This window comes from Aptenodytes forsteri, unplaced genomic scaffold (assembly GCF_000699145.1).
Source record: "Aptenodytes forsteri isolate BGI_AS27 unplaced genomic scaffold, ASM69914v1 Scaffold146, whole genome shotgun sequence".
Lineage (NCBI taxonomy): Eukaryota > Metazoa > Chordata > Aves > Sphenisciformes > Spheniscidae > Aptenodytes > Aptenodytes forsteri.
This window is the reverse complement of record NW_008795128.1, coordinates 3462312-3487446: the sequence shown is the minus strand read 5'-3', so window position 1 is coordinate 3487446 and position 25135 is coordinate 3462312. Positions and strand designations below refer to the sequence as shown.

At 39.3% G+C, this 25135-nt stretch overlaps 1 protein-coding gene across 8 annotated transcripts in view; it reads right to left on the bottom strand.

Annotated features, from left to right (window-relative positions):
* CELF1 (CUGBP, Elav-like family member 1) overlaps positions 1-25135 on the bottom strand; it is a 43611-nt gene that overhangs the window by 2329 nt on the left and 16147 nt on the right. For 2 of the 8 annotated variants that reach the window (XM_009277487.1, XM_009277488.1), the window contains exons 2-13: positions 24781-24968; positions 23884-23966; positions 23420-23468; positions 20166-20300; positions 19898-19977; positions 19351-19512; positions 17906-17987; positions 14271-14399; positions 7591-7704; positions 7225-7410; positions 6223-6366; positions 4444-4612 (exon numbers count right to left, since the gene is read on the bottom strand). In XM_009277487.1, the coding sequence (XP_009275762.1) occupies positions 4485-4612; positions 6223-6366; positions 7225-7410; positions 7591-7704; positions 14271-14399; positions 17906-17987; positions 19351-19512; positions 19898-19977; positions 20166-20300; positions 23420-23468; positions 23884-23966; positions 24781-24958 (1470 nt within the window). In that variant the 5' untranslated portion in view covers positions 24959-24968 and the 3' untranslated portion in view covers positions 4444-4484. Of the gene's footprint in view, positions 1-1499; positions 4613-6159; positions 6367-7224; positions 7411-7590; positions 7705-14270; positions 14400-17905; positions 17988-19350; positions 19513-19897; positions 19978-20165; positions 20301-23419; positions 23469-23883; positions 23967-24780; positions 24969-25135 lie in introns of those variants that run through there. The other 6 variants (XM_009277489.1, XM_009277492.1, XM_019471604.1 and 3 more) reach the window with 6 other exon arrangements.

Here is a 25135-nt window from a genome sequence, read left to right as displayed (position 1 = left end):
GCTGGATAAGAACTTAATGACTTGGGGAAAGTTATTCCAGTTTGTTCTTGGTTTATTCTCACAACTGTGATAATTCTGCCTTCTGTGTTTTACACTTTGTGGTAGGTATGCTCAGGGATGTATAACATCCTTATGTTCAAATGTTTGCAACAAGAAGCTCTCAAAGCATTTTCCGTGTTCATAGTAGCACCCTTCATTTGCAGTTTGCTTTATCGAAGTTGCTTTTAGGTATTTCCAAATGAAATAGGAACAATTTCACTCTGCTTGGGTGTTCTTCCCTAACTCACAACCATTAACAAGAAGAAACACTTCAGTTAATTCTATCATGCAAGCAGAATCTATCATGCTACGTGACCTTCAGTATTCAGATGAAAAGCTTTTTCCTTATAGATGTATTTGCCAGTGAGAAATTTTGAGGCACCTATTTTCCAGATAGTAGTGCCCACAGCTAGTAAACTGCCTCACCATTAAACTATAAAGAGATATTCATCATCATTGTCTCAGATACTTTTGAAAAATTCCAGTCCTCATTCTGCTTGGGATTAAAATTTAATCACTATACATCAAATGCATTTTCTAATAATGCAAGCTTTGTATTACTGGAAGAAAAAGCTAAACTACAAAGAGATATCCTATTTTGGACTGTTCATTATCTAGGGGACTGAAGAATCTATGATTTCGTTTACTATAGTACTTGATACTAAGTAGCATCAGACTAAGACTTCAATTGTTCATAATACTTTCATTTTACTACAGCATATCTAGTAAAATCAAATGTCTTCTGAGAAAAAAATAAATCTATGAAGTATACCATTTCCATCTTGTTTCTAAAAATACGTAAGTACTTCCTGGTGGCACATGCAATATGGAATTCCATTTCAGCAGATGTCCTACCAGCTTTTGTTGTAGAAAATTCAGATTCTTTGGTTTATGAGCATACAGAATATTTTGTCCATGCGGTTACTTAAGCCTTCTTAAGTTCAAGAAAATAATTAAGTTCAAATAAACTTCTGCAGTTTATTTGAACTCACCCAACTCTTATCCTACTATCCAGGAAATAAAGCATTTGACACTGATTTGATTTGCACTTGAATGAGAGCATGATAGGAATTAAAAATAAAATAAAATTGAAAAGCCGCAAGTCCCCACAATCCCAGACTTTCCTGCCAATGAGTGAGGAAGAAAACTGGCTTAAGACTGGAAGGCAAGAAGAGCCTAAATCTCCAGAGTCAGCAGCAGCCACCAGACATAGAAACGTTGACTTTATCTGATCAGTTCTGTTATCAGAAAAAAATCTGCCCAAGTCACAAACTTGATACATTTATTAACTTTGGCAACATATACATTGATACACCAAGAAAGGGAAATCTGAAACAAATACACAAAAAGGGCAACATCTTCAGCTGGTGAAAATTGATGCAGCTCTGCTGAAGAGAGCAGAACTGCATTGATTCAAACCATCTGAGGATCACATCTTTTAAAATTTAACCTGCATAGATTTTTTTTTCTTTTTCTTTTTGGCAATACTTATAGTCATGCCAGTAAGGCACAAGAGCTAGCCCAAGTTAGGTGTCTTAAGGTGATTATGTCTGGGAGGAGTCACTGATCAAACTAAGCCACAGTGTAAACTGGAATTTCCTAAAGTCAATGGGAGTTGCACCTATTTGCAACAATGCCAAGCTTGATCCGTAAGTTACAGTATTGAGGACACACTATAGGATGCAGAAGCTAAAATATCTAATTTTGGGCAACTGGAATGACTAGTAAAGAGGCCAGAGCATCAGGTTAAAAGAAAAACAGGACAAAGGTCTCAGATAGTACAGTGGGGTAGGGTGCAAAGAAGGTAAGAGTGACTGTAGAGACCCCAGAGCACAGTGCTCTCCTCCACTGGTTCACAGCGTTCGTCTTCCCCATTTAGCAGTTGTTGGGCTGCAAACAGGCCACTGAAAATCAGTAGTTTCAATCATGCACATCATTATGTGTGTAAAACAATCACATTCAGGATTCTACAATAGCCTGGCCTTTTTTTCCAGTGAAATAATTTAGGTAATAAATATCTCCACCCTGGAGCCGTATAAAACTTCTATAAAAATAGAAACAATATTCTTGGTTACAGCAGGTTGCACTTGGAGCAGTTGCTCCCAACTATGTTTTTTTTTTCTTTTTTTTTTTTCTTTTTTTGAAAAGTATATTATTTATAAAAAAAAATCCCATTATCACCCTGGAGGCCTTCACACTCCAACACTCTTTTCTCAGAAAACCAGGACACATCTTTCCCATCGTGCAGAATTCAAGTGTACACGGTTCACTTAAGTGTATGCTTACGTTTCTAGAGAGATTCAAATAATTAACACAGAAGGGTACCACATGCCAGCATAACTGGGAAATTTGGCAATCTGGCCTTTGAACCTTTGCCACCACAAAATGATTTGAATAATACTGATAGATTTTCCTGTCTGCCATCAATATAGACAGACTGGCATCAACTAACTGTTTGATTTTCAATTTAAGAATGGAAAGGGCTCTTCTTGGATGCTATGGGTCAGGCCTTGTACTTCTGAGGTTTGAGATCCCAGGGGACCCAGTCCCTGGGAACGCCCGACATTCCCAACAGGCCACCGCACACGGGTGCAGATTCTGAACATGATCTCAGGTTTGATGGGTTTAGTGCTCCTCCTGCTGGAGCAGAACAGAAAGTCCCAACCCTATGTCTGACCCATACACTCATTATTTAGCAGCTGGCTCCCAGATTGCAGTGTTGGCTGGTGCCCTGGGAAACAGCATCACGAACCAGGAATACAAAGAAAACAAGGAAAAGGAGAAAATATGAGGTAAATGGAACTTCTGTTAAAGACGCACAGAAACTGTAAACTTCCTCTTGTGACAGAGGTGGATTTTGGTGGTTATAAAATGGGACTCTGATTTCTTAAAACAACTCAGGCCAGAGTGTCAAAAGTCCTTTGAGGCCCCTAAACCCAGTGTATAACAAAGGCCCTTAGCAACGCATTAGCAATTTCACAAGTGTGCAGAAAAAGCGTGTGTTCAATTTTCCTTCAATATAGAAGATAACAGCTAGTACCAAAAGGCAGAATAAGACTGAATGGCTCAATGCTCTGCTCTGGTTTCACAGCTCCTGTGTCAGCCTGTTTTGCACTGGTACACACCACCTTAAAGGAAAACTGCAGTATAAAGAAATACCTGATTACTAGACCAAATCACTGCACAAATGATTTTGTGGTTTTTTTTTTTAAAAAAAAACAAAAACAAAAACCAGGAAGTTATATTTGCAACAGAGTTAAGACTGAGAAATCAAATCCTATGAGAACATGTATAAAACAGGAGCCTCAAGAGCTATGTTAGGGTAACTCTGGGCTTTGTATCTCAATTTAACAGTCATTTTAATAGAGAAACAAACAGCACTTACATTATGCTTATCAGAATGAATTCAAAGTACTACTCTGCAAAAAGGACATTATTCCACAGAAATGGGGAATGTGATGAACTGTTAAGAAGAAAAATTGTCAAAAAAATTCTGCAGGTTACCAGGGATCAAAAGTTTCTTGTTTCCAGTCCCAGATGTATTCATCCAGACTAAGCTGTCTCCCTCTACACCTTTCTACAAAACCTAGATAAAGTACATAGGATAAGTTTTCTTAAATATGGAGAAATCCACTGCATCTCATTAATATTCAACTGTAAATGGACAGTGAAATTTTCTGGGCAGGGACATTATCTAATAATTTTATAAAGTGCTGTGTACATTCACAGTGCTATATAAACACTACTTTATATACAGCAAAAAAAAAATCACTGCAGTTTTCCTTTGGCTTGTTAACATGTTCACCCTTCTAGCCTGTCTCCTGCTTTAGAGATGATTTACTAAATCCCCACCATGGCACACAGTTAAGGAAATTTCAAAGAGGGGATGGGGCATGACGAAGGCTACATGGAGTTGGTTCTTTGCTCACCCAAACTTGGATGGACTCAGTTCTCCTTCCCCATCTTTGTTTTCATCAGCTGTTCTGTGTTATTTCTGCTTTCCCTTCTCCTCTACCCCATGGCGGTGTGGTGTCAGTTCTGCTTCCCTTTCTCCTCTCTACCCCAAGGCAGTGCGGTGTCAGTTTCTGCTGCTCCCTTTAACCTTCCCTCCCCACCCCCAAGGAGCTGGCATTGGTCCTTCTCAACACACACTGGTTACAAACACAGCAAACTTCAAATAAGGGAAAAAAAAAAACCTCAGCGATATGGCACCTAAACTCCAAAGTAAAACACTGGAAACAAAAGCACAAACTTGTCCTCCATCCGAAGCGGGATTCTCAGCAGAGGCTGCAGCCGAATCTTCAGGGGAAGATGTGCCAAACAGAAGGCATGGATCAGCTTCCAGGACTGTAAAAACACAGCCTTAGGGCTTCGAATCACTAAGTGCGCTCCTCTCCAACTTACCAGAAGATCCTTCTCACTCCAGTCCCGGAGGGGAGGGGCGCTCAGTATGGCTTGCTGTCATTCTTAGAGCGCTTGAGCTGTACTTTCAGACGCTTCATGCCAATCTGAAAGCCGTTCATTGACTGAATGGCAGCCTGTGCAGAGACAGGATTGTCGTAACTTACAAAACCTGAAGGAAGGAAAATACATAATTACACCATGCCAAAGCTGTCCAGAACAGCTACTCACAATTGGAAATGCAGGTACTCACAAGGTAGGAGAGGCCTGCATGAAATGCCATTTTCAGAAGCTCACAACTGTTTTAGACTCTTCATAAAAACCTCTTACTAAGGGCTCTCAGACAAAGTTGCTTTCTGACGTATGGAACTTTGGCCAAAAGATATACAAAGCTCAGGAAATTAAAATAACATTTTCTAGTCTTCCAACAAAAATAAGTACTGCTGTTGGTTTTATAAGAACTCATACCTGGGAGCAAACCAAACCTGGAAAATGTTAATCTATATATGAAAGCTCATTAAAGACACAAGACTGAAATCACCCTCTTGGCATTATGGGAGTAGCTTTGTTTGGAGTGAAGTAGCTGTCAAGGCAGTGTGGCACTTGTACCACTATTATGTTTAGGTCTCTCTTGGATGAAAAGTTGTATATCATTCCAGGGAAAGAGCATCTTCAAACTAAACTTCTCCAGGGTTTTGAAGGAACCCATTTTAAGTAACTCCAGTCAATGGCTGGTATCACTACCTTGGGAGATCATTCCACGTGCAGGTGTTACAGCCTGATGCTCAGCATATTTTTGTGTTCTCACAAAGCATCAGATTGTCCACATCTTTTGGCTTAAATACTAAAAAATACAGGATATTATGTAGACACAAAACTATCAAAACCATAGAGAAAGGCTCACCTCTCCTATTCCATCACAAGAAATCTCCATCTATCAAAATAGTCACGAGAGCTTACAGCACTACAAAAATGCTACAATTACATGCACCGGGGTTTCAAAGTGAGGAAAATAAAACCATGAATCTTTCAGTCCACATGTGCAGCCTGCTACTACGCAAGCTAAGGAAGAATATGTTCTTTGCTCTTCCGGCATCACAGACTTTAGCAGTTAACTGAAAATAATCTATTTGGATAGTAACAGTAGCACGACAGGTTGATTTACAGTTTTAGGATACACTTCCCACATTAATGTGCCTCCCATCGAAATACACAATAAGCAGAGCAAAATTAGGATAAGAGATACAACCAAAGTTAGGTAAACAACAACTGAAATGTTTTTTCTATTAAAAAGTTTTCAAGAATTAGGAGGAAGCTTTAAAAATTGCCTTCGGAGCATTTACAGAACATCCGAGTCAAATGTTCCTGTACTATATGGTAGCCATAATAATAATATATAAAAATATTAATAGAAATCATTCATAATGATAACATAGTAAGTAGTATATACAGCAACGTAAACAATTAGTGAAAAGACAGAAAGGGGGAAGAGAAGGAACTATACCATAATTACAGTCTGCAAACACAAATCATAGTGAATTATCTAGGGCCATAACAGTATAATGAGTCATAACAGTACAAAATCAGGAAAAGCAAAAAGTCACAAAAAAAATCAGGAAAATACAGTTCATTGCTGGAAGAGTTCATATTTATTTATTTATTTTTTAGGGATATAGAGAAAGAGTCACTACTTGACTTAAAAGCTAGACTAGACAATATACTGGAAAAGAGATTACTAGAAAGAAGCCACCTTTCTACAGGTAATGATTAGACCCAACGTACCAAAACACTTGCTTAGATTGGTCTGCTTGTCAATGAAAACCTTGGCAGAGACGACATTTCCAAATGGCATGAACATCTGCAGCAGATCCTGATCCCCAAACTCCTGGGGGAGATGATAGATAAACAGATTGGCTCCCTCTGGACCTTAAAACAGCAAGTAGGAATACAAATTCAGAAAGAGCATGGATAACATAGGCCCACTTCACAAAAAAGGTGAAAGAGCCATTCAAGCCAAATTTTCTAAATAAACAATGAAACTGCTGTTTGCACTTCTGTGGAGTACTTGATTCCAGAATAAATCAGCATGATCCTTTGCTGTGATTGATCATTCAAATAATTCTAGCTCTCTCACCATTTTTGCTTGTAATTTCCACATTGTGCCAAAACCGGTTCACAGATCCTTGCTGTAACGAAATCTGAACAATAAGTTTGAGCCCCAGATGCTGACTAAACCAAAAATGGCTATGCAAAACTTGCAGCCCAAAGAGACTAATCTCAAAACAAAATACAAGCAATCGCATTACTTGTAATCTTTTCTAAGCATCATCCTACATTCTGCTGAAAACTTAGTCTTACATTCGTCATTACTTTACACTGCATGTTAAATTGACTCTGAATCTGAAGAGTGAAGAGATCGGCATTAAATATCTGTGGGAAAAGGTGAAGGACCAAGAAAACAAAATTAACAAAACCACAACTGATTCTTTGACAGTGGGATGTATCAGGCTGCAGACTCATACTCTCCTGTCCTCCGAGAAAATGGAGGAGTACTATTACTAAGCATTTAAGACTAGACAAATCCTGGGAGAAATCTCCTGTATAAAAACTACTTTGGACAGCCCTTAACAGAGAGGCCTCACAGATTTTCTTTCTTTATCTTCAGTAACTTTAGGATTCTTAAAAATGCCGCCAAATAAAAGCTCTGCAGGTAAGGTAGCTGCAAGGGCTAAGCTTGCCCTTTTGAAAATCCCTCTCAAGTTGTTTCTACAACTTTCTGCCTACCTTCTTTTTGACTTCCCGCTGCACCAATACTCTGCTGTGTTAAAAGACTCTGGTTATAGAGTGTAGGCAATGCAGCAGCAGCATATTGCTGGATTCCAGAATAAGCCTGCGTGAGGGCTTCCATTGTGCTACCTGTCCCATTTGAGAGACCACCACTACCAAGTCCTCCATTTAAGGCTGCCATTCCTGTATAAGAAAGAGGAAATAAAGATGACTGAGTACTTCCACTGAGGCAGATCAATTACCTTTCAAATACTCTGCACTATTACAAAAAGGCAGGGAGCAGAAAAACACCCCCACAGAACTAGCACAGCCTGAAGAATAATAATCAGCTATTCCTCCAACCCACCACAACACATAGCTTACCTGCTAAAGAGCTAACGTTGAGGCCTGCTGTAGCCCCTGCCAGCGTCTGCAATGCTCCAAGAGAAGCCATTGGATTAACAGAGGAGCTGCTACTGGAGCTAGGTGAGGAACCTGCTATTAAAATAAGATAATTAAACTTCAAGCAGTATTTTTTGGTCCTGATAATTCAACTTCTTCATTAAGTTATTTCTGTAGAAAAGGCTGGTAAGGAACAGATCAAGGCAACACAGTACACTTTATGTAAAAAAAAAAAAACAAACAACAAACCCACACAACTCGATTGATCATACTGCTTCTATCTTCTAATCCCTTCCTACATTTTAGAAAAATTTCTACTTCATCATAACGTCTACTCTTTGTAGCAATAATAATTTCATTAAGCGGAAGACACCTAGGACTCAGACAATATACAAACGTTAGCTAAAATTTGTACCTCAGCATAAGATGACCAGCAGCAATGCCTGTTTCCTGATGACTAAAGTGAGTAAGAATTGCTACATATTAATATCTACCCTTGAAACATCACACAAGGTGAAAAAGACCCAAAAAACAGATACTAGGGACATTAAAGACAGCTCCAGTCAAATTGAACATACGGTTTTCCCATACTGCCAGAACAGGAACAGCAGATGCCCAGATTACTCTGATACATGAAATAATTTTCCATTAAAAATCCCGCTGCAGCAGCTGGGGCTAGGGCCAAGAAAAATCTTGGAATGCACATCCAAAACACACAGTATATCCTCTGTTGACTCTGCCACTAACATCTTCAACCATGTTTACTCAGTAAGGGAAGTCTACAGATACCGTACCTAGCAGACTAACAGCTTAATGGCCTGCCAAATTCTACAACAGGTAGAGTTAGTTCTACAGAAATAGACATCAAAATGACGAGAAAAAAGTTTGCCAAGCTGGTATATCAAAAGAAACAGAAGTTCAAATTTAGGTCATCTACAAAGATTATGGACATGACAAAATAAGAAAATAATAGTATTTTTAGGAAAACCACTGCTATATAATCATAACAGGTTTGTGCGCTACTTAGAAATCTGAAGAAGGTAAATAAGAAAAGCTATGCATATTGCTATTAACCCAGAAGTTTAAATTTACTGCACAAGATGCACTGGAAAATATTTATGGCTTCTACAGATTAAAAGATACTGAAGACTCGTGCTGTAGAGGTATCTTGTAGTCTGCTTTCAAGAGGAAATTATCTTTCTGACCAAGTGGGTAACAGAAGAACTGAAATTCAGGCATTTTCAGTTTCCTTCGTGTTTTTGTGATTCTCAGTTATGGTGCGTACGTCCATTAAAACTTTGAAAAGAATTGTTAGCATCTTTCAAGCAGATTCACACACGTTACATATTCACCACTTCATATATGTGGCACAAAGTCTCTGCTGGAATGGAATATGGTAACTATTTAAATGGAATACAGCAAACTTGCCTAAAAAGCCCCAGCAAAAGCTGTACCTAACAAAAGTAGTTGTACCTAACAAAAGCTGCATGAGAACCGAGAGCACTGCACTTCGTATCACTTTAGTTTTTATACTGACAGAGGAAATGACAAACCTCCTCTAGGAAAAGTTCTAGACAAACTCTCTTAAGTCAGAAATCGGAAGACAATATCTCAAACTATATTTTAAGATGCTTACTCTGAAGAAGAAAAGGAGAAAATTCCCATCTTACTATAAGCAGCATATTAAATGTTGGAAAAATACAGAAACAAGTTACAGTATAACCCTCAAGTTGGTAGAAAAAAAATAGCACAGCTGGCTGAATAAAAGCCAGCATTCAGAAATGATACAGCTGCCTTGATTTTAGAATATCACTTGTTTCTGCAACACTTCATTGCTAATCTGCAGAATTCAGGAAGACACTACATTTGACATGAGAACACCATTTAAAAAAAAAACCAAACCCAGCAATAAAATAGTAGTGGTATGGGAAAAAAAAAGGAATGAAGCCAAGGCTAAAGAGCAAAGTAAAAGAGAGAACAGATGCCTTTCCTACTTGAAAAAGGTTGTGATTTTGAATAAATTCATTTAAACCACTATAAAAAGCTGAACACAGTTATTTTAGTTTAGCTGACTTTATCAGAAATCTCTTTAAGCAAAACAAGAAATGCTTTAGTACTGAAAACACCAAGAAAATTTAACACTTTGGTTTATTTTCTTTATCATATGTATATAGGAATTGCTGTACTGAGTCAGCACCCCATTTCTGACGATGATTAGAGGCAGATAAATAACAGTAGAGCAGAAATTCAGGGCAATTACAAAGGAATACTTCCTAGGTATAGTCTATATACCAATACAGCAATTTGTGAATCTAGCATTTTTTCAGCCAAGGGCAATGTCTCTGTATTAAAGTTACAATTTTCACTCATTAATTTCAGTGCATTTTGAACACCGAATTGCTTGACTCTACTATGTTCTAAGGCATGAGTTCTGCAAGGTAATGGTGCACTATGCAGAGAAATAGCTCTTTTTATTTTTGAACTGTCAGCTGACAACTTCACCTGATATCCTGTAATTCTTGTCTTGAAATATCTAATGACTGGTCTTTCCCTATTCGTCTTCATCACACCACTAATATATTTGTAGGCTTCAATCATATCCTCCTCTCATATCAGTCTTCTATTTTTCAGGCTCCCTCGTTGCTGCTAATAGGGAAGGAGTTCCACAGTTCTAGTCATCCTTTCTGTTCTTCTGTTTTTTGTGTATTATTTTAGATCAGAAAACAGCACACAGTAATGGGGATGGAAAACCAATATAGCTTTATACATGTTCTTTACTCCATCCCTAATTCTTAACATTGTTTCTGTGCAGTTTTTGCTGGGTTGTTGGGGTTTTTTTTGCTTGGTACTGAGGTTATATTTTCTTAAATCTATCTACTGAGTTACCTCTAGTCAAAAAGGCTAACTCCAACAGAACTAGCTGAAAATACTTGAAAAGGTTTTCAGACAATTTGAATAGGTAGTAAAGAATAGCTAGGAAAGATAACGAAACTTGGACATCAACTACCAACTTGTGGAGGTAGGTAAACTGAGGGAACAGTAAGACTGTTCTAATTCAGTCATCTAGCATCCAAGCAATGAGCTAAAGAGCACTAAAATTCAGGCAATGAATCTGACTGAACTGTACCGGAATTAGTTCCAGTAAAAGCAGAAAGACTATGATGTCTCTGAAAACAATTTTTCTGGAGACACACTAAGGTCAGCAAAATCATCTAAGTCTTTGCTGGACCTTTGATGGTTGCCTTTGAAAGGAGGAGAAATGGAAACATACATCAGCTTTTGCAACCATTCTATTTTGCTCTGAAGCAGACAATTCTTACTGATGTCTGAGTCAAAAAGATGGCAGACAAGACACTCCAATCCTGAAATACTTCTGTAGTATTTTCTTGAATGTCCCTTTCACAAGCTAGCAGTTTAAGTGAGTTTATCTAAGGCCACAGTCTCTGTAACATGGACTACCTATAGGTGGATGCAGCAGCAGTCTGTTCAGTTCCAAAGAGTAGCTGCTTTATTGCAAGTTTGAAGGTTTTTCTCCATCCTGTTCTACATCAGAATACACAATACTGCTTGGAAAGATCTAAACAAAAATCACCTGAAATGAGTAGGAAGACAGCACAACAACAATACTTAACACCTCTGAGTTCAACCATTCTGACATGTAACCTATGCATAGTCCACAGACTCTGCACTGTGTGGACTTCCAAGTTCCCCAAACACAAAAGGTATCAGCTCAGATGAAAGAAAATCAAAAAGGTAACTACGCATAATGATTGTCTGGATTTTTCCACCAATTATGCAATTTGAGGACAATCTGGGAGAGATGTCTAAACAAGCATCAGGTGAACATTTGGATGACAGATGGATAGAAGTCAAGCTGGTAGTCATCTCATCTCCAGTTAGGTTTAAGAGGTTATCACAGTAGATGTTGCCATATGTACCACAGACAAGGAAGGCATTTGCTAACACATGGTACTGAAGAGCTATACCCTGAGTTTTTTCGAGGTCTAGGTATGGTTCAGGAGGGATGCTCTGAATGTGTGGAGTCCAACAGCCTTCTATGTGAATACATACAGTGTGAATGCACATATAAATATTAATCAAAACAGAATTTCAAGTTCGCTTTTATAAGAGATAATAGCCAGTTCAGAGTTAAGAGTTAAAAAGCTGTATAATTACAGGAAGCATCATGAGATTGAATGCTGTCTGTACACATTGAGGCTTCCCCTCCCCCCCGACTTAAGTACAGTTTTAAAAGGTGAAACATATTCATACCTCTAACGAAAAGCACTGAAACTATTTCAGAGTTTGATGTCACTGACCACACATATCCTCCAAAACTTTTTATTTCTTTTGAACAAAGCTAATCTCTACTCTTTAAAATTATACTTGAAATTAAGTTTAAAGAGCAATACAATAGTGACTGCTTCACGTTACAAGCCTGTGAAGAGTGAACTGTTATGTCTATAGGATATTAATTCAAATGACTCATCATGATTACTTGATTGTTGACACACAATCATTTATTGATATGACTGGTGATCAGAAAGTTGTTTGGATTCAGCACAGAAGGTGCTTAAAAATGGACTACTCCCCACCCCCTAGGCCCTCCACCAGCATGATCAAAAGTGGAAGAGTCCTGAGATATGTCTCTCATCAAGGGAAAAGGAACCTGCAGAGTGCTGTGGAACAGCCAAAAATTCACGGAGGGGAAACCAATCCCAAAGAATCACACAATAGTAGCATAACTTCAGTTGAAAGGGACCTTTGTGGATCATCTAGTCTAATAGTCTGCTCAGAGCTGGTGTAACCTCTGAGTTAGGTCAGCTTGTTCAGGGTCCTTTCCCATTGCATTCTAAATCTCTGAAATTATGAAGATTCCACAGCCCCTCTGACACCTGGTTCCTGAGCTTAATCACTCTCACCATTAATTTTATTTTTCTTTTATATCCAGTCAGAATTTTCTCTGTTGCAACTTGTGTCCACTGCCCTTGTCTTTTCACTGTACACTTCTGAAAAGAGGCTGTCTCTGCCTTTTCTAGCACATCTGGCAGTTGAACTTCACAACCTGCCAGTCCCTTTCCCCACCCCAAGAAGTCAGAGAACAAACCTGCGCCAGTCAGTAGACAAGAGAGCCAACAAGGAAATCTTAGTCCTAAACTCCAGTCACAGCAAATTGTAACCTGACAATTCCAGCTCTGCTACTGCATAAGGAAATATGGGAGATATTCTCAGATATATTCACCTTCATGCTTTCTCTACAATGAAGAAGCATTAGTGGGTTATAAATGCAGCTCTTCTATAGCTTCAACTCTTTGTTGTTTTTTTTAATTATAGAATAGGATACTACAGCTCGGAGTCAAGATAAATGTTGAAATTTTAATCTTTGATTGCAGACCACAAAGTGTTTCTGTAAAAAAAACCCTGTCCAGCAACAGAACACTCTTTGAACTGAATTCTTTCTTGGGGACTTCTCTAAGTAGAAAACTGTGCAAAGCACCCACGGTTTAACTGCTGATCATGTGACATAAGGTTTTCTAAACAGCTTTTCCTTGTAATATCTTTATAATCTCTTAGTCCAGCTCCTTGGTCCTATGCAATACAAAAAGCTACCTGTGGAAATTTAGAACACCCCACAACCCCCTTTGGTCTCTCACAATCACAGATGAGGATGTCAACTCTGTAGGCTGGATTTCAAAACTGGATAAGCAATTTGGCTTTTTATGAAAAAAACAAAAACCAAAACCAAACCCACATATCACACTGCAGATGCTGGGAAACTGATACCCTGAAAATACAGGGTCTCCCTTCCCATGTCAGGATTTAGAAAAAACTGAAAATAGGATAAAAATAACCGAGTAGGATACTGATCCTCATTTGTGGTAAAAACTGAGCATGTCTGATGTAAGCACATGTTTTCTTGTTTGTTGCATTTAATGATCACATTTAACAATAAGGCAGCAAAAGAACACTACTTGGACATTCTAGCCTCTCTGGATAATGTACATTACCTAAAATAAAATAAAAAAAAAACCAAACAAAAAACCAAACAAAAAAAACCCCAAACCACAAAAAAAACCCAGAAGAGCAAGATACTGATTTTTATGTGCAACTCACACACTTAGTTCTAGACAACGCTTTCCAATACATGTGCTAGGGGTCTGTTTATTCTACTTCTATGAGGTAGTTATAGTATCCTTGTCTTTGTTACTGCCAGAGGAATACAAACTGTACTGTTCTAGTGCACAGAATGCATTACTTCATGCTTAAGGCATCTTCTATCTCCATGTCCAGAGGAACAGGGTACATCTGCCACAGTACCTGCCTAAAATCACAGATAAACTGAATATGTGATGAGTTTGTAATAACATGACTGGAAAGAGGTCACCTACCTTTCTGCTTCATGATGACCTCAAAAATTCTTTTTACTCTAAATTAATCTGACCATTTGGAGGAAAGAACACAGCAGGTAAAAAAGCCTTTGCTGGTAGCAAAGATATCTACCCTAAACAAAGGCCAGTGAATCTACTAGTAAAACTGCTTATCTATTAAAGAATCAACATGAAACTGACAAAAAGGGATAGACAAAACAGGTGACATCTATCCTGAAACAACTCCTAAGGCAACCCATGTCATAACACACTACAGCATAGGCAGTCTCTTACCTGAGCTGGTGAGCACACTCAGGGGACTGCTGGAGGAAGTAAGCGCAGCGGTACCACTCGGTGTATTCTGAGCTGCACTGGCTGCAGCTGCTAATGCAGCCAGGTTCTGTAATTGCATTGCATTCAGTCCTGCAACACATTGAAGAATGCATAGTTTCTCCTGTAATAGTCACCATCATCCAAGCTTAACAGACCCAGCAACCTCAGCACATCACAAGGAAGTAATGGGAAGGAGCTTAAAAACAACAGGCTTAATACTAGTTACTGATCTTTTCTACATTGCGATTCCTTGTTATAACTAAAAAAGAAGTTTTTCTTTGCCTGGATAGATGAGTTTCCATAAAAGACCAGGTAGTCACGATCCCAGATGTAGACTCCAGAGTACAGAAATTTTCAAGCAGTGTTCTCTCCAGTCACAAAAGCAGAGAAGCTTTAACTGGGAGTTAAACCAAGGTCTGACAGCTCATCTGCCAGCCAGAGAACTTGTCTAGACACCAGACCAATAACCTCCTCTTGTCTCGTATCCCTCCACTCTCTTTGTATGGGAACAGCAATAACTGCAGAATTCTTTCAAGGCCTACACACCACAGAGGCCACAAAGTCACACCTTTAACCCACCATCAGCTGAGTATGAGCACGTTTTGTTTGGTCCCCTTGGCAGCCCAGAAGCAACAGCCAATTGTGAGACAATGTTAAGTGGCAACTCCTGACCACAAGATCAGCCAATGTACACGTAGACTAGTCAGCTCCTCAAGCAAAAGTGGTAAGGAAAATAGGAAACATCAGGCATGTTGTGGGTAAGCAGCCAGGAATACTGCAGGGGGAGGAAGGTATCCCTGTGTTGATGAACTTTTACTAGTCAATTTACTCATCTGACTCACCTTAATTTTGAGTCATAATTTTTTAATGAAACCATCTGGTCAGTACTGACACTGTGGTTTGCCCTCTTTTCCTGCCATGGGATTATCATTGATATCGATCATCTTCTGAATTCTGTATTTTAGCCATCCTTTGGTAGGCTAGCTCCATTCTTCCAATTCTGCCTCTCTTCCCTTTTCCCTTATTTCCCCTTTTTGTCTCTACCTTTGCTTATTCTAACAATTCCTCCTCTTTTCATCTGAATTCAAACAACCCCTAGTAATTCTTCCCTACAAAATTAAAACCAAAATTAAATTAATCACCATTCATATAACAACATCAAAACGTCCTAGGCAGATGTGGCACCTCATCTTTTGGATGCTTAGTAAGTACTCGGTGACAAAGCACACATCTCAAATAAATTACAAAACTGAGATTTTAATTAAGTATGTAAACAGACAACATAAGAATGCAAGTGGCAATGCAGTATAAACTACTCATTTTCTAAAAAACTTCTACCACCTTTAGCATAGTTCATTTGGTTTTTTTATCTTTTTCAATTGTTTTCTCTATGTGATAGGGTCTGTTTCCCTAACCACATCTAGTGCCTGAAACAAGAGGATTCTGCCTTTATTTAGATTCTCAAGGTGCCATTGTAACATAAAAGCATGAAGTTAAAACCAAAAAGTTGCATTTTTTGTTTTTATTGTACTACAGAGGGTTAAAAGTGCAAGTGTTAGAGCTAGTGAAGAACAGAGCAGCTTGCTTCCTTTCTGAAGCAGTCTGGCATATGCGCACTGCGCCTGTCCTCTTATCATCACATTGTTTTCCCATCTGCTTTCAAATAGGATCAAGATTAAATTTTGTCTACAAAGTCTGATATAGTTCGGGATCTAATTACCTACTTAATTTTTCTTTCTATGAATTTCAAGAAAGGAGATCAGCTGAGATATTAACAGGACTTTGAAACTAAAACTCTTCCTGTGAAGAATCACAGACGTGGAATAATTCTTTCAAAACACCATGCAACATGCTATTTATATGTCTGAGTTCTCAATTTTTGAGGTGTTTTTTTAAATAGTGAAGACAGAATTACCCTGGAAACTTCACAGGCAACCTCAGCTAGTTAGCCTCTTCCCCATGCCCCAATCCTTACTGTAGTAACAATTAACACGAATTGCTGTACTGTTTTTCTCCTTTATTACCACTTGCTTTTAAACAGACACAAGAGGGGGAAAAAACAGTATCGTGCGCATAACAAAGTCCATTATAGATCACCACCACACAGGATATTAGTGAAACTGATTTTTAAAAAATTGCTTTTGGCAAGAGTCTTAGATCTAAAGAGCTCTGAAGAGGTCTAACATGAAAAAAGTAAACATAAGAAGCTAAGGTTAGACTCAACCTCAAGTATAAATCAAAGTTCTTAGAACTGAAAACATAACACGTTGCAAAAGCTTGTAATTGTTACTGATGGGTGTACCAACACAAGGGTGTGTTTGTCAGATGTACAAAGACATATTACTTTCTTAACACTTTTAGATCAACCTCTGCACAGACAGGGCATGTAATATTGTGAGCTAACATACAACTCCAGGAGGCAATTTTAAAAGCTTAAAGCGTTCAGTATTAAACAAAACTATAGTTTTTCTGCCAGCAGAAGAATTTAGAGAATGTGGTGAATGGAGTTACTAACATGTGTTTTATTATTCCCCACCCTGTGAAGACAGAAGGGACAATCAATTTGCAGTCCCAGTACTGCTATGCTTATTAAATATTCTGACTAGCAGTCCACAGCAAGGAATTTGGCTCATACCTATTAAGCTGATAATTCCTTAACAGCAATGGTGTAATCAATCGTAATTCAAATGAAGGAATTAAAGAACCTGAATGAAGGACTAGTTCACATTCCTAGTACAATGCAATTCCAACATTGCATTTTCAACTTTGATGTATTTAAGAGCAATGAATTTTAAACGGGAAACCTAAGAATCTGTTATCACTGAAACACATGCATTAGTGCTTCCTTCAAAACACAATTCTTCAAATATGCACCTGTTTGGATGAAAATAAGTATACGTAGCCACCTCCTATGAAGAAAGGCTGAGAGAGTTGCGGTTGTTCAGCCTAGAGAATAGAAGGCTTCGGGGAGACCTTATTGCAGCCTATCAGTACTTAAAGGGGGCTTGTAAGAAAGATGGCGGCAAACTCTTTAGCAGGGCCTGCTGTGACAGGACAAGGGGGAATGGCTTTAAACTAAAGGGGGGTAGATATAGACCGGATATAAAGAAGAAATTTTTTATGCTGAGGGTGGTGAAACACTGGCACAGGTTGCCCAGAGAAGTGGTGGATGCCCCATCCCTGGACACATTCAAGGTCAGGTTGGACGGGGCTCTGAGCAACCTGACCTAGTTGAAGATATCCCTGCCCACGGCAGGGGGGTTTGACTAGATGACCTTTAGAGGTCCCTTCCAAACCAAACTATTCTATGATTCTATGATCTTTTTGTACCCATGCAGGAAGATAATTTTAAATGCCAGAGGCAGGGGAGATTACCAGCATACCACAACTTACCTTGGGGACAATGGTTAACTAAGATTAAGAAGGAACATCCACACTTGTAGCAGAGGATTCCTGTCATTCCAAAGGAGTGGGTAAACTCAGGACTACTTATTTCAAATGAGGTTAATGTGTCTACAGCCTTTTGGCTACTTTCTCTACTCTCCTTCTCTTTTCTTTGCCACTGAACTTGTCATCTGGTAGAAAAAAAAACTCACCTCCCATTGGGTGGAGGCTGCTCAATGTGTTCAGGTTCCCAGATGATGCAGCTGCTGTCTGCTGAAGGAGCTGCAAATAAAGCTAGACATTACACCAAAAAACAAAACAAGAGTGAGAGTGAGGGCTGGCTCCGCTTCTGGGAGAAACTGCATCACACCACAGCCAGAGTGCCGTCACAAAGGGAACTCCCACTGCCCATGCACCACATCATAGCAAAGCGTAAAGAGAATTCCCCTTACACAATACAGCCAGAGCACCACCATAGTGAAAATCCACGTTGCCCATGCATCACATTCCAGCCAAAGCAACAGCACAATGCTTTCCCCACTCAACATAATCAATGTTGAGGGAAGTTTATAGCTAATACACCAAGACAAAACCAGTAGAATCAGTAGTGAGAGAGAACTCCTATTCAAAGCACCTCAAGCAGGATTGCCATCCCTAAGGATATACTAACTCAAGCCAGACTTTACAGCTGACACTGCCAGCATAGGACAAATGGCAAATGCCATACCAAAACCAAAGAGCACTGTGAGAGGGTACCCCCTCCACTTTCCTTAAGCACAGCAGCCATGAGAGAAGTTTCAAGCCTTAGCTCAGAAGCTATTTAGAGGGCTTTCCTATTCCTTTCTCCATTAACTAGGTGTTGTTATAAAAAATCCCAATCTACCAAACCTAAAGCAGTAGTAAAAGAAAGAATGCCCCCATTTCAACAGTACACCACACCAAGAATGAGATGAAATTTTCCTTTTCTGTTCCCCAGACCTTATATTGCATGAATACAGTTCTCATAGCTACTCTGGCAACCCACATAAGCCAGAGCTCAGAGTTTATGAAAAGTTCACCCTTTAGGGACCCAGCAAAACCAACAAAAATCACTGACAAACAGCAGACTACCTTCTGTTGTGTCATTTTTGCTAAAGAGAGTAGTTTCTCTCTATTTTCTGGGGCTTTTTTTTTTTTTTTCCTTTCTGTGCACTGTCAGCTGCTTGGCACTTCCAACCTGATCACCTTTTCTATTTGGACAGCACCAAGCACTGTTCTAGGTTTTCACTGGAAGAGGATGAGAGAAGTAAAGGATGAAAAAGGAAAAATGGAAGAGGAATACAAGAACTATGTCACCAGATAGACATGAAAAAGGCATTTATATGGGTAAACATTGAGGCCGTAACACATGGAGAAAATCTTCCCAGCACAAAAGAAGACAGGGGAAAAAAAAAGCTTCAGTAGTTAGGGCTACAGTGACTGGGGTTGAAATCCTCACTCACATGTATCCTGAATAGCTGTTAGCACATAACTTCAGCCTCCTCATCCACAAAATGGGGATTAAGAACCCTGCTCCTACCTATCAGGAGCCTTCTAAAAATGAATACATTAAACCCTACAAGACAGTCAGACACTGTAATCCCTGAAGAGATGAAAAGAACCCAAATCAGAAACTCACTGCTAAGTATTGGGGTCCAAGTGTGTTGAGACCAGCCAGGTTTCCCCATACTGAGGCAGCACTGATCTGTTGCATTTGTTGCTGGAGTTGCTGAGCAATTCGTTTCTGCTCTTTGTCCTTCTGCGTGTCTGCAAATTTTACCACAATGGGAGAAGAGCAACCCTGCGAACAGCAATTCAAACAATTACATACTTGCTATTCCCAGCAGTCACAAAAATACTGCATTAAGACCCAGTCATTGGAAGCATTCCCCTCCCCCCACATGCATACATACATATGTATATATTCAAACAGCACATTTCATTAAAGGTTCAAAATCTCATTTGCTTTTAATTCTATTTTGTATTTTGGTATTTTCTCTGCAAATGAAGAAGTTTCTATCTTGAGCTCTAAAAATAGGAACAGAACAAACACAAAAGTCCAGGAGTAGTATTTGCAAAGAAACACACACTGCACTCATCCTTCTCTCTGCTCTCTAGTCCTCCAAACTCCATAGTGACTGCCTGACAAATTACATCTTCTCCTGACACCCACTAACTTGTTTTACCTCCATGGTTTGTGCTTGGTGCATTGCTTTGATTGCTGTTTGTGCCATAGCTCTTGTTGTAAAAGTCACAAATGCACAACCTGGGGAAAGAACAAAAAGGAACCAAGTCATTCACTACATCCACAATTACTGGGATGAATAAAGAAATGAAAATGCCTACGGGGGGCTTGGGGGTGGGAATCACAGAAAGAGCTGAAATGCCACCTTGAGTTGCAAAAGGCAGCATCCAGTGGAGAACCTTGAACTGCTGAAAAAGCTTCCTGCTTACCTCGGCTCAGGCCATCTGGGCCCCGTAATATCCTGCATTCTTCAATCTGCCCAAAGGGGGAGAACATCACTCTGATATCATTTTCATTGCACTTCTTGGATATCATTCCAATAAACAACTTCCTATCTTCTACTGCTAAGAAATCAAAGGATAAGAGTATTACCAGCAAATACGCGCTTACTAGATCTTATTTTGTCAAGTGTTCTCCATCAACTGCAGTTATTTCCCTTGTATTTAGGGTAGGCGCTTGTCAAAACCAGATTCCCAATAATGGAATCTCTTCAATTTAAGAGGATGCATATGAGATACCTCAATGAACCTGAAAGAATGCCTGTTTTATGATGTTTTATGTTTACATTTTGCTGACGGTTTCTCCCTTGCAAGCCTGTGAACTGCAAGAATGTAAGAAAAGGAAAAAAATGTATCAGATTCAGCACTTCCCTGTATCTCCTACATTCAGTTCCTGGCGAGTGAGAGAAGACTTGTATGTATTTTATTGGACTATTTTCATCCCCTCTCTTGAGTCTCTTCTATCTTTAGACTATCAACATACCTAACTGTATCTAAACAAGCAATTGAGCTGCAGAAAGCTTCCTTCTAGCCTCTTTATCATGCCAATCACTTAAATTTAGATCTGCCTATTTCCTCATGCTCCTGTCTCAGCAGTGGAAGCAACAGCAGTTGCTAAAACAGAACAGTTTTAGTTCTGTTTCAGACTAATCCATTCTAATCTGTACCAAAAGCATGAAAATAATACCTCAAATCAGAACGACGGACTGTGTGCTACTGTATCTTGCCTCTAAACACTGATGCTACTAGATACATTAGAGTTGGAGAATACCTTTCAGTGTGCAGACTATTTTAAAATAAATGGTCCAGAAAGACATTTCTCTTAACTTTCCAGTTAGTGGTTACTAATGTCAGTTTAAGGTCATTTAAGGGAGTGAGGTGAATTCGAATCCAGAGCAGAACTTTATACCTCTCGTTTTACTTATTTAAGGATGCTAATCAACGCTGAAATACTTGCTTTTAAAGTATGAAGCAAATTATGCAGAATACCATTTGGAAATACAAAACAGTTTGCAAATACAACATTCAGCACAATATAAAATATTATATGATGAAGGCTGTCATACAATTTGAAGCTTCAAGAGAGAAAGTCTTCTATTTACTAGAAAGTCTTCTATTCACTGCCATGGTGAGGGGAAATCAACTTACTTGCTGAGTCTTCTATGGTGTTGAAGAGGAAAATTCCAAACTATTCCAGCTGACATGACTTTAATTGACTATTAAATCTTAATGTTGTACCCAGTTCACTTTCAAGCTCTTAGAGCAGAAAGCTGCTTATATAATACCCTCAGAACTGTCACCCTAAAATTCCATTAAATACTTCTTTCCTCTTTCCATTATTTTCCCAGGATATTCGTGTGTATAATGCACTATCAATTTTAGTTTAGAGAACCTATTCTGTTCTCCTCCCAACAATACTTCAAAAGAATTACTCCTTTCTGGATATATTTACACAGAAACATATCTTGTATACACATGGAGGAATTTGCAGATGGAATTACTCCTACTATATGTTACCCGTATATCCAATCTTCTGTTTTCAATTATCTTAAGAGGTAAGTTTTCTGGAACCAGGATTATCATCTTCATGGTACAACACTAATCTTATAGTAGCAACGGCAAATGAAGAAAATAAAATTCAGCCAAGCCTAGAAAGGCTGAAACTACAAGATGCTAAACACTTTCTTTGCTTATCTTGCAGCAATATATATAGACACATACACATTTGAGCATATATGTATGTACATAGATAAACTCATAATGGAAATACATGGGTAAATGATCATTTACCCAATGGTAGATGCTAAAGGTCTTAATCCATCTGAAATGGCCGATGTGCAGAAATATTCAGTTTTTTCTCTACTAAACTGTTGTGAATTCTCAATCTCCCTTGTATACTACAAGAAGTAGTTTTGACTCCCACCCTAGCTGCAACAGGCCTTGCTTCAAATTGGTCAAGCACTTGAAAAAGCATTTCTAGATTTCATAGAATCATTGAATGGTTTGGGTTGGAAAGGACCTTAAAGATGATCTAGTTCCACCTCCCCTGCCGTGGGCAGGGGCACCTTCCACTACATCAGGTTGCTCAAAGACCCATCCAATCCGGCCTTGAACACTTCCAGGGAGGGGGCATCCAGAACCACTCTGGGCAGCCTGTTCCAGTGTCTCACCACCCTCACAGTAAAGAATTTCTTCCTAATATCTAATCTACACCCTTTCGATTTAAAACCGTTACCCCTCATCTTATCGCTACATTCCCTGATAAAGAATCCCTCCCCATCTTTCCTGTAGGCCCCCTTTAAGTACTGGAAGGCTGCTATAAGGTCTCCCCAGGGCCTTCTCTTCTCTAGGCTAAACAACTCCAACTCTCTCAGCCTGTCCTCATAGGGGTGCTGCTCCAGCCCCCTGGAGCACCATCTTCATGGCCCTCCTCTGGACCTGCTCGAACAGGTCCATGTCTTTCTTATGCTGGGGGCCCCAGAGCTGAACACAGTACTCCAGGTAGGGTCTCACGAGAGCTGAGTAGGGTGGGAGAATCACCTCCCTCAACCTGTTAGTCCTTCTTTTGATGCAGCCCAGGACATGACTGGCTTTCTGGGCTGTAAGCGCGCATTGCCGGCTTATATTCAGTTTTTCATCCACCAATACACCCAAGTCCTTCTCCACAGGGCTGCTCTCAATCCATTCTCCGCCCAGCCTGCATCCATGTTTGGGGTTGCCCTGACCCCGGTGCCAGACCTTGCACTTGGCCTTATTGAACTTCACGAGGTTCACACGGGCCCACCTCTTTAGCCTGTCCAAGTCCCTCTGGATGGCATCCCTTCCCTCTAGAGTATCAACCACAGCACTCAGCTTGGTGTCATCTGCAAACTTGCTGAGGGTGCACTCAACCCCACTGTCCCTGTCCCCAACAAAGATTTAAACCACCTTAGTACAAAGAAGAACTCACTGGATGTTTCCCTAACTGACAACATGGTTCTACCACAAGCAGCAGCGGGAGATACCGAGTCACGGAATTTTAGAGACACCTCTTACTGAAAACACACTTTTTTTTTTTCCTTTAAAAAAAATCAGGTCTCCAATTCAAGATGACTTCACCAGAAGCTGTTCAACAAAAGGAAAATCCTCAAGCTTCCCTACTAGCACAAATGATGCCACCAAACTCAGACTTTAGTACAGCTTACCATTACTCTTTTCACTGTCAGCTGGTTTCATCTGGATAGGATGGTGCATCTGAAATGTAAAAAGATTATTTAATCCTATATGCATTCACTTTATACTATATGAAATACATCCCATAAGAATTGTGGAAGAAAGAAATGGTAGCCTACATTGCCTCTACAGAAGTGGATATGTAACAATACATAGATTTCTAGAAGAAAGAAAAGCTTTCCTAATGATATGCCATCATTCCTCCACAGAGAGTATTATAGGAGCCATGCCCACCCACTTCACTACCATATTATTCTCCCAAATGCTCCAAAATTCCCTTAAGATCTGTTGTCATACAAATCTGATGACATTGCTCTCTTGAATAGTTCTTTTAAAACATGATTTGAGGGCAAGATAACATATGTTTGTACATCAGTGGTGCCAGAGCTCAGAAAAACAAGATAGAGTTGCAAAGAAAGCATGGGTCTTCTCTTACCCCTGGGAGGATCTTCATGTTGTGAAGAGCATTCTGTGCTTCTAGTGCAGCTTTACGGGTATAAAATGTAACAAAACAGCACCCTGCAATTGAAACAAAATGCTAGCCAAGAAAGAACACTATGAATCTTGACATGCTGTACAGAAATTGCAAGTCCCACTTCTATTCTTCCAATGCAAAACGTATGACAAGTAGAAGAGGTTAGACATTGAAATAGGTAGGTACTACTGAATGTGACTGTTTAAAAAAGATTTCTAAGTGTAATACAATAGGATATATTCAGAACTGACCCAACATCACCAATACACCATTAAAACAAACATTTAGATACATCTGCCAAATAATTGTCGGCCTCTTCCATTATCAAGCTCAACAATTATTTGCTAGTACCAAAAACTTACCTAGTTTCACAGGAAATAAGATAATGCATATAACTGAACTGCAAATCCAGGTGCAGCATTTAGTTAGGATTTGATGTACACAGTCATTGGTGTACATCAAATACTTAAGACCTCAATTTTATATTTTATCTGAAACTGTGACACTTCCAGCAACATTTTGGTCATACCATAGCATCACAATAATGCTCTGGAGCAACACAATATTAATTTGATGTTCTGCTTTGCAATTATAATCCATACTCTTCAAGAATCCCCATTACTTCTGAGCTCTAAAAAAAAAATTATGATTTTCCTCAGCTCAGCTAATGACTGGATCACAGTCCAAGTATAATTAAGACACATACACTTAAAGACTATAAAGCCTGGGCTTGCATGCACACCTGGTCATACAGAGCTCCAACACATAGGGATGTCTGAATAAGCAAACAGCTAAGATTGTAACTATGTAAAGCAGCTGAGACCCCAAGTCTCACGTGAGAAGTACAGAAGTCCTCACCTTTGCTTTGAGGAGGGTTTTGGCTCCTGTCCCTCAAGACATTGATTTCATAGACAGCACCATACTGTTCAAAAAGTTCTCTTAGATCCTTCTCACACCAGCTCCGTGGGACCTGACCCACAAACATCTTGATAGCATCTAGATCAGGTTGGTCTGGGTGATCCAGTGTGCCATTCATTTTCTTTGAGCTATGAAAAACAAGAAGGAAATTCTGGTTTATATCTTTCCATAGATTCTAGATGCTACTGCAGCTAGAAGAAGCATGCTTACAGTGAGATTAAAAAAAAAAAAAAAAAAAATCTACACAAGTCCAACTAGATTATTCTTTTAAAAAAAGAAAGGGGTCCTACACTCT